Consider the following 10,417-nt stretch of genomic DNA (forward strand, 5'->3'; position numbering starts at 1 on the left):
AGTTCAAGCTCTCTACTAGCAACACATTGGAAATGCTCATGTCATTGGATATTGCAATCTTACCAAGCCCTTGACCTTACCTTTGCCATTGTCACCAAATGTGATACTATCATAACCATCATTGCCATTGGTGTTGATTGAGTTGAACATTCTTGCATCACCGGTCATGTGTTGAGTGCACCCACTATCAAGAACCCAATGCCTTCCTCCAGCTTTGTAATTGACCTACAAAAGAAGATCAATTCTTTTTTAGGTATCCAAACTTGCTTGTGTCCTTGAAGGTTAGTCACTAAGCTCTTTGGTACCCAAATGGCTTTCTTCTTTGAGCCCATCCATGGTGCACCAATGAACTTAACCTTTACACCATTTGCACCCTTAGTAAGCACATAGAAAGAATTAATCTTTATTGAGGATACATTAGCACTTTTGCTCTTGTTCTTGCACTCATGCTCTTTATGACTCACTTGCTTGCAACTAGTGTAAAATCGACCATTGTTCTTCATAAAACTAGCCTTGTGAGGAGCAAAGGTAGCCTTGCCTTTCTTGGGGGTATTGCCCAATCCCTCTTTGTAGAGAGAAGCTTTTTGGCTACCCAAGCACATAAGCAAGTGGTCCTCACCACCATAGGCCTTAGCCAAGGTGTGAGTGAGCTCATTGACCTTCTTCTTGAGGGTATCATTCTCAACCATTAGTGAGGCATTACATGTGAAACCATCACTATTAGATGAGGTGGAAGTGGAAGTGCTATAAGAAGGGTTAGTGGGAGCAACAATGACAGGCTTATGGAATGATTCATCAATTATATCACAAGTTAAGCCTACATCACATGTCTCAACATGCTTCTTCTTATTTTGCTCATTAAGCAAAGAGGAATGAGCTTTTTCAAGGTTCTTGTGAGCATTGCCAAGCTTCTCATGGGATTTCTCTAGCCTCTCATGAGATGCATTGAGCTCATCAAAGGCTTGCTTAAGGACTTTTAGTTCCTTATGCAAGCTTTTGCATTCCTTTCTCTTAATGTCAAAGTGTTCTTTAGCATCATCTAGCATGTCAAGTTGTTCATCCTTAGTTGGTTCATCATCATCACTATCACTTATTATCATGTTCCTCATCACAAGGTTGTACCGTAGTGGCCTTAGCCATGAAGCATGATGGAGTGTCAAAGAGAGAAGACTTCTCATTGATACCAATGCTTACAAGTGCCATCTTCTTGGTAGTCTTGTCATCATCACTATCATCATCATTACTTGAGGAAGCGTCACTATCCCAAGTAACCACATATAAACCACCCTTCTTCTTCTTCTTGGAGGTCATCTTGTCCTTCTTCTCTTTCTTTTCCGTCTTGTCATCAACATTTTCACTATTGTATGGGCATTGAGCAACAAGATGATCCTTGCTACCACATTTGAAGCACCTCCTTGTTTCATCCTTGTTCCTTGATGATGAATTCTTCCTTCTTGCACAATAGCCCTTCTTCACCACGAATTTGCCAAATCTCTTCACAAAGAGAGCCATCTTCTCATCATCTAACTCATCAAGGCTTGAGTCTTCATCTTCACTTGATGATTCTTGCTTTGCCTTGCCATTGGATGATGTGGCCTTGAATGCCACACTCTTATTCTTCTCAACCTTCTTCTCATCTTTTTTCTCCTTCTTTTCTTCCTTCTGATCATCATCTCTATATGTATCATTGGTCATTATATCTCCCAACACTTGGTTTGGTGTCATGGTGTCTAAACTGTTCCTCACTAGAATAGTGACCAATGTGTCAAATCTTGAAGGTAAGCATCTTAAGAACTTGTGGGAGAAGTCCTTGTCCTTCACCTCTTCTCCAAGTTCTTTGAGATCATTGACAAGCACTTGAAGCCTATGAAACATCTCCGGCACACTATCATCCTCCTTCATCTTGAAGCTTGCAAATTTCTCCTTGAGAATGTATGCCTTTGCACCCTTCTTGGCTTGATGCCTTCAAATGATTCCTCCAACTTCTTCCATGCCTCATGAGCTCTCTCAATGTTCTTGATTTACTCAAATGTTCTCTCATTCAAAGCATCATGAATGGCACTAAGAGCAATGCCATTGTTTTGGAGTAGCATCTCTTCGGCGGTGGTGGGAGCCTCATCATCATCAATCTCAATCTTGGTCTCCACAACCTTCCAAACCTTCCTATTGATTGACTTCATATATGTTGTTATCTTAGCCTTCCAATAGGGATAGTTGGAGCCATCAAATTGGGGTGGCTTCTTTGTGTTGTTGATTTGAGCCATATTGACACTGAAGGTTGTTAAGCCTCAAATCACGGTGACCACAGCTCCGATACCACTTGAAAGGTCCTAATGGCTAGAGGGGGGGTGAATAGCCTATTAAAATTTTCTACAACAACACTTAGCAAACCGATTAGACAATTATGAGGCAAAGCAAGTGTTGCGCTAGCCTACTAAAATTGCAAGCCATCTACCACAATTCTAGTTTCTATAGTCTCTATCCACACAATAGCTATGTCACTATACTAAGTTAGTATGCTCTCAAAGCCTAACTAAAGAGCAACACTAACCAAACTAACAAGCTCTCACAACTAGCTACATTAAAGAGCTTGACAACTAGTCGCAGAAATGTAAAGAGAGAGAGAGAGAGCAAGATGGTTATACCGCCGAGTCAAGAAATGAACCAATCAATCACAAGAATGAATACCAATGGAGACCAATCACCTCGGAATCAAGTGATGACACAATGATTTTTACCGAGGTTCACTTGCTTGCCGGCAAGCTAGTCCTCATTGTGGTGATTCACTCACTTGGAGGTTCACGCGCTAATTGGCATCACACGCCAAACCCTCAATAGGGTGCCGCAGAACCAACACAAGATGAGGATCACACAAGACATGAGCAATTTACTAGAGTACCTTTTGGCTCTCCACCGAGGAAAGGTCAAGAGCCCCTCACAATTACCACGATCGAAGCAGGAGACAATCACCAATCTCTGCTCAACGATCCTCGCTGCTCCAAGCCATCTAGGTGGCAGCAACCACCAAGAGTAACAAGCGAATCCCATAGCGAAACATGAACACCAAGTGCCTCTAGATGTAATCACTTAAGCAATGCACTTGGATTCTCTCCCAATCTCACAAAGATGATGAATCAATGATGGAGATGAGTGGGAGGGCTTTGGCTAAGCTCACAAGGTTTCTATGTCAATACAAATGACCAAGAGAGTGAGCAAGAGCCGGCCAAATGATATTTATAGACACCCCCAAACAATAGAGCCATTGGCTCAATTATTGGGCTTACTGTGGGACGACTGGATGCGCAGGTCATGTGCACTAAACGCGTTCGGTCGCTGTGTCCGGTCGTAGCCTAACCACCATGTGTCGTAGTCATTTGAAACTATCTGTTGGCACGTAATGGCTCACTCACATGCGCTCACTAACCATCGACCAGATGCTCTGTCGACAGAATATGCTCGGCAGTCCACCGAGGGGTATCCCACGATGGTAGATTTGTTGGTGGGGATGCACGTAATCAGGAACTAGATGGTGACACAAGGCACAGAGACAGCGATTTAGACATGTTCGAGCCGTCTGATCGACGTAATACCCTACATCCTGTGTCTTTGGTGTATTGTATTGATCTGGATGACCAAGTAGCTTGATGTAGCCTATCCGCTAGGTGACCCTTGCCTCTCCTTATATAGTCTGGAGAGACAGGGTTACAAGTAAAGTATCCTATTTGGTACTATACAATGTCTTGCGGTGCATGCCGAGTAGCGCCGTGCACGCCTTGATCTTGTGGGCTAGGCCACCTCCGATGGTGCGGCCCATGTCTTGGGGGGCCATACCCCCACATCTAGTCCCCGAGCCTGATAGTAGGTGACGCAGTCATGTGGTGCCAGGGTCATAAAGTAGAAGACCAGCCGAGCAGGTAGCTAGTCCCCGGGCGTAGCCTTGAGATGAGAATAAGCACATTCACCGCAAGGTGAAGTGTGCCCACTTAGTCCCCGAGCCTGCTAGAAGATGAAGAATGAATCTTGTAGCAGGGTCAAAGAAGTCTAAAAGCTTACTAACGTCGTCTGACATGCGCGTATCAAGACCCCAGACGTGTTGCCCAAGATCATCACCCTAATCCAAACAACATGGAGCAGCTTGATAGCACACCAACAAGACGTAGCAAGATCTGAGTAGCAAGGGAGTCCCCGGCATCGCTGGCGATGTCTGAGCACCGAGGAGCGAGGAGTCCCCGGCGTCGCTGGCGATGTTCGAGCACCGAGGAGCAAGGAGTCCCCAGCGTCGCTGGCGATGACCGAGCACCAAGGAGCGAGGAGTCCCCGGTGTCACTGGCGATGTCCGAGCACCGAGGAGCGAGGAGTTCTCAGCGTCGCTGGCGATGACCGAGCACCGAGGAGCGAGGAGTCCCCGGTGTCGCTAGCGATGATCAAGCACCGAGGAGCGAGGAGTTCTCAGCGTTGCTGGTGATGACCGAGCACCGAGGAGCGAGGAGTCCTCGGCGTAGACGGCGATGACCGAGCACCGAGGAGCGAGGAGCGAGGAGTCCCCGACGTAGGCGACGATGATCGAGCACCAAGGAGCGAGGAGTCCCTGGCGTCGCTGGCGATGACCGAGCACTGAGGAGTCCCCGGCGTAGGCGGTGATGATCGAGCGCCGAGGAGCGAGGAGTCCTCGGTGTTGCTGGCGATGACCGAGCACTGAGGAGTGAGGAGTCTCCGGCATCGTTGACGAGGTCTGAGCACCGACATAGCTGACGATGTCCCGGCATAGGCGGTGAGGGCACACTTCACCGCACGGACGTCGTCAGCTACGTCGATGCTTGGACCTCGCCACCTACGCCGGGGACTCCTCGGTGCTCGATCATCGCCAATGACACCGAAGACTCCTCGCTCCTCGGTGCTCGGTCATCGCCAGCGACGCCGGGGACTCCTCACTCCTCGGTGCTCGGTAATCGCCGCCTACGTCGGGGACTCCTCGGTGCTTAGTCATCGCCAACGACGCCGGGGACTCCTCGCTCCTCGGTGCTCGGTCATCGTCGCCTACGTCGGGGACTCCTCGCTCCTCGGCGCTCGGTCATCACCGCCTACGCCGGGGACTCCTCGCTCCTCGCTCCTCGGCCCTCGGTCATCACCATCTATGCTAGGGACTCCTCGCTCCTCGGTGCTCGGTCATCGCCAGCAATGCCGGGAACTCCTCGCTCCTCGGTGCTCGGTCATCGCCAGCAACTCCGGGGACTCCTCGCTCCTCGGTGCTCGGTCATCGCCAGTGATGCCGGGAACTCCTCGCTCCTCGGTGCTCGGACATCGCCAACGACGCCGGGGACTCCTTGCTCCTCGGTGCTTGGACATCCCAACGACGCCGGGGACTCCTTGCTCCTCGGTGCTCGGTCATCACCAGCGACGCCGGGGACTCCTCGCTCCTCGGTGCTTGAACATCGCCAGCGACACCGGGGACTCCTCGCTCCTCGGTGCTCGGACATCGCCAGCGATGCCGGGGACTCCCTTGCTGCTCAGATCTTGCTATGTCTTGTCGGTGTGCTATCAAGCTGCTCCATGTTGTTCGGATCAGGGTGCTGATCTTGGGTAGCACATCTGGGTTCTTGATACATGCATGTCAGACGATGTTAGTAAGCTTTCAGACTTCTTTGACCCTACTACAAGATTCATTCTTCATCTTCCAGTAGGCTTGGGGACTAAGTGGGCACACTTCACCTTGCGGTGAATGTGCTTGTTCTCATCTCGAGGCTACGTCCGAGGACTAGCTACCTGCTCGGCTGGTCTTCTACTTTATGACCCTGTCACCACGTGACTGCGTCACCTACTGTCAGGCTCAGGGACTAGCTGTGGGGGTATGGCCCCCCAAGACATGGGCTGCACCATCAGAGGTGCCCTGGCCCATAAGATCAAGGCGTGCACGGCGCTGCTCGGTGTGCACCACAAGACATTGTATAGTACCAAATAGGATACTTTACTTGTAACCTTGTCTCTCTAGACTATATAAGGAGAGGCAGGGGTCACCTAGCGGATAGGCTACATCAAGCTACTTGGTCATCTAGATCAATACAATACACCAAAGACATAGGACATAGGGTATTACGTCGATTAGATGGCCCGAACCTATCTAAATCGCTGTCTCTACGCCTTATGTCACCATCTGGTTCCTGATTATGCACATCCCCACCGACAAATCTACCATCGTGGGATACCCCTCAGTGGACTACCGATGATATTCTATCGATAGTTGGCATGCAAGGTAGGGGTGTGCGTGCTGTTTCCTTGTCGAACAAGATGGCTTTTTCCGTAGGCTCTTCGTTCCTCCCGCAGCTTGGCCAGATCTTCACGGTCGGATCCATCACATGGGTCATCAACACTGACGGAGTTGGAGAGCTTCTTGAGCCAGTGCAGATCTGTTCTGCACTGACCACCCTCGCACCTGCAACTACAGATCCAATCTTAGAGCCACTTCCAGGGTCGACTTCATCAGCCACTCACCGCTCACTTCCTTGCTATCGGAGGAGGCACATCAACAATGATGATCTGATCGAGTCTATCGATCGGGACGGCCTGAAACTCGCCGATTGCCTCTCCATTGCTGAGTCAGCTTTGGACACCCTTGTTCAGCACCGACCACCTTCCGATCCCAATCTGTCAGTGTTTAGTGCTCGAGAAACCTCAGGGCTCGCCGCCCTGCCCTTCGGGCTCGCCAACACCGCCGCTACGTATCAGGACACCTTGAGGGGCAAATTCGCCGACCGGCTCACCGACCAGCTTCCACCAACCATCAACATGCTACACGCCAGCTAGGGTCCCGGAGCATCCCTCCAAACTATCCTGGAGGAAAATCCAGACTTTGAGTCTCAAGGCTCCACCGAGCCCCTCGTCGAGACCTTCACCAAGCAACCTCCTCTCCTGCCTTTCTGGGGTGGCGCAATCTTCAACGTTAGTATTGACAGCCCCCCTCGGAATGGTGAAATAGATGAGGAACGCGCCGCCCATGAAAATAGGAATGCCAACCATGCGCAATGATGTGATAATGAACACACCATTGCGATGCCCGAGGCCGCTCATGATAACCAGTTCGATTCACAAGGAAGGCCCCTCCATCGCAACCTCAACGAAGAATTCCTCTGCGTTGACGGCCACGACATTTTCAAGACTCCGAACGCCAATCTGGCCATGGCCGCCAATGAACTTGCTCACCTCCCGCAGACGCCCGAGCTCAACAAGGTCACCGCTATGCTTAAAGCAGCACACTGTCAAGTTAATGAGATCCGAGAAGTTCAGAGACCTTCATGCTCCACAAGCATGATCCGCCGATCAGCCGATCCTAGATCTAATCGCCACCCCAATCAAAGCTGCTTTGCCGACCAGTCACTACCTCCCCAGGGGGGAGTTGGAGGTCACCACACCGAGCATCATCGCCAGCATGACCAAGAGGTCGAACAGGACGCCCAAGTGCACCTCAGTAACCTTTGGGATGCACGACGGCGTATCGATCAATGACGTTTCGGGCGCCATGAAGATGAAGTACGACATCACCAGGAGTACGAGCAAGAGTACGACAACTCAGACTCAGCACTAGAGCCGATCATCGCCGGCAATACTGCCAATGTCAGCCTCGATAGCCCGGAAGGGCCCCCAGCGTTCACTAGGGCGCTTCGAACGCTCCAGTGGCCCCATGGTTTCAAAATCACTGGGGTTGAGCCCTATGAAGGGAGGATGAATCCAACTCAGTGGCTACAGGCTTACGCCACCACCGTCCGCACCGCCGAAGGAGACACCAACATCATGGCAAATTATCTCCCCATCATGCTCACGCTAGCCACCACGAGCTGGTTCACAAGCCTTGCCCCAGACTCCATCGGATCTTGAAAAGATCTGAAGAGAGTTTTCACCGACAACTACATGGCCACATGTAGGTAGCCAGGTACCAAGCACGATCTCAACCGCATCACCCAAAAGCCGTCCGAACTACTCCGTAGCTACATCAAACGCTTCTCCGAGATGAGGAATTCTATTCCCAACATCACGGAAGCCGAATTCATCACCGCCTTCGTCCGAGGACTTCATCACCGAGAACTCCATTCTAGGTTCAATAGGAAGCCACCTACCAGCATCGATGAGATGATCACAACTACCAACTAGTACACCGACGCCAAGGAAGCAGAGGTGCATTTTAATGAAGATACGGGCACTAATCGCCCGCCTCGCCGCCACGACGACCGCAACGACGACCGACAGCACAACGATCGCTGCCACAACGACTGCAACGACGACCGATAGCACAATGGTCGCCGCTACGATGACTATAGTTTCCATCGGGACAACAGACGAGATCGGCCAGATGGATACAAACCTAGTCAGAATCGCCGTCGCCGACCAGATCACTTTGTTGCCAATGTCAGTGAGCTGCGCGCAAAGCATAACTACGATGAGCAGTACAAGAAGATCCTTGATGGACCATGCCCCCTACACAAGAATGCCAAACACAAGATGAAGGACTGCCTTGGTTTGGCTAAGGAGTTCTAGGAGAAAAAGTACAATGATGACAATGGCGGGAACAGAGGACGCCGACCTCCTAGGGATAATAATAATGCCTTCCAGGACCACGACAAGGTGGTCACCACCATCTTTGGGGGTTTTGCCTCCAACAAGAGCAGAAGGGAATGGAAGCTCGCCGCCCGATGAGTGCTCGCTGTCGTTTTAGAAGAAACTACCGCCAACCCTAGCTATCGCCCGTGGTCCAAAGTCTCCATCACCTTTAGTAGGGCCAACCAGTGGGCGGACATACCCTACATAGGGCATTTTCCCCTCATCCTTGACGTGACTGTCCATAAGGTGCTCTTTAGAAAAGTCCTCGTCGACGGTGGGAGCGCTTTGAATCTACTCTTCACCGGGGCCCTAAGGGAGCTCGGCCTCGGGCCAACAGATCTCACGCCTTCAGACTCCTCCTTCTAGGGCGTGGTACCTGGCAGGGCATCCAGACCACTTGGGGAGATTACCCTACCAGTACAGTTTGGCATGGCAACCAACTACCAAGTGGAGCATATCAACTTCTACGTCATAGACTTTGACACCGCCTATCATGCCATACTAGGGCGACCGGCTCTGGCCAAGTTCATGGTAGTTTCGCACTACGCATATTTGGTGTTAAAGATGCCTTTGCCCATAGGGGTCCTATCTTTGTGGGCCAACCTCTCCGTCGCCTACGCATGCGAGACAAAAAGTCTTGCCCTCGCCGAAGCCACCAACCTCTCCATCTAGATGGCTAGTGTGATCACCGAAGCCAAGATGCCGTCTACAGACGACATGGAGATCCTAGAACCTCCTCGTGCCTCCGCCAAGTCCAAGGAAGTCAAGGAGATCGGCCTCAGCCTCAACGACCCTTCCAAGACGGTGAAAATTGGGGCTCACCTTGACCCCAAATAAGAAAGCATGCTCGTCTCCTTCCTACATGCTAATGCCGATGTGTTTGCTTGGAAACCTGCAAACATGCCGGGGGTACCACGGGAGAAGATCGAGCACTCCTTGAATGTCTCGCCGACCGCTAGACCGATCAAGCAAAAACTTCACCGATTCGCGTCGGACAAAAAGGAGGCTATTAGGGTAGAAATAAAATGGCTCTTAGCTACCAGATTTATAAGAGAAGTGTATCATCCAGATTGGTTAGCTAATCCTATTCTTGTTAAGAAAAAGAATAAAGAATGGAGAATGTGTGTTGATTATACTGATCTTAACAAACACTGCCCTAAAGACCCCTTCAGCCTACCTCAGATAGATGAGGTTGTAGACTCCACCGCTGGCTACGAATTGCTCTCCTTTCTTGACTGTTACTCCGGCTACCATCAGATCTCCCTCAAGAAGGAAGACCAGGTCAAAACATCTTTCATTACGCCTTTCGGTGCATACTGCTACACCACTATGTCATTTGGACTAAAGAACGCTGGAGTGACCTACCAAAGGGCTATCCAGACGTGCCTCGACCAATAGATCGGCCGTAACATCGAGGCCTACATCGACGATGTGGTCGTCAAGACTAAAACCGTCGACAACCTCATCACTGACCTTGAAGAAACTTTCACAAACTTGAGCAAATACCGATGGAAGCTGAACCCTTCAAAGTGCATCTTTGGAGTTCCATCCGGTATCCTGCTAGGCTACATTGTCAGCGCTCGGGGCATTGAACTAAACCCTGATAAGGTCTCCGCCATCACCAACATGAAACGGTCGACGTGTGTCAAGGATATACAGAAGCTTATAGGCTGCATGGCTGCGTTAAGCCAATTTATCTCGCGCCTCGGTGAAAAAGGGCAACCTTTCTTCAAGCTCCTCAAGGCCTCCGAGATTTTTTCATGGTCAGAGGAGGTAGACACAGCTTTCGAGGAGCTCAAGTTGTTTTTAACAAAACCTCCAATCATGA

General features: G+C 50.5%; 1 protein-coding gene across 1 annotated transcript; it reads right to left on the reverse strand.

Annotated features, from left to right (window-relative positions):
- Positions 1–1,086: 1,086 nt before the first annotated feature.
- Positions 1,087–1,695, reverse strand: LOC136460202 (uncharacterized). The gene has a single exon (XM_066459999.1). It carries the CDS (start codon positions 1,693–1,695, stop codon positions 1,087–1,089), a length of 609 nt encoding a protein of 202 aa, XP_066316096.1.
- Between the last annotated feature and the right edge of the window lie 8,722 nt (positions 1,696–10,417).

This window comes from Miscanthus floridulus, chromosome 1 (genome assembly GCF_019320115.1).
Source record: "Miscanthus floridulus cultivar M001 chromosome 1, ASM1932011v1, whole genome shotgun sequence".
Taxonomy (NCBI): Eukaryota; Viridiplantae; Streptophyta; class Magnoliopsida; order Poales; family Poaceae; genus Miscanthus; species Miscanthus floridulus.

What these genes read in the sequence shown, in the direction of transcription:
- LOC136460202 (XM_066459999.1), bottom strand. Translation starts at nt 1,695, where the DNA reads ATGACCAATGATACATATAGAGATGATGATCAGAAGGAAGAAAAGAAG.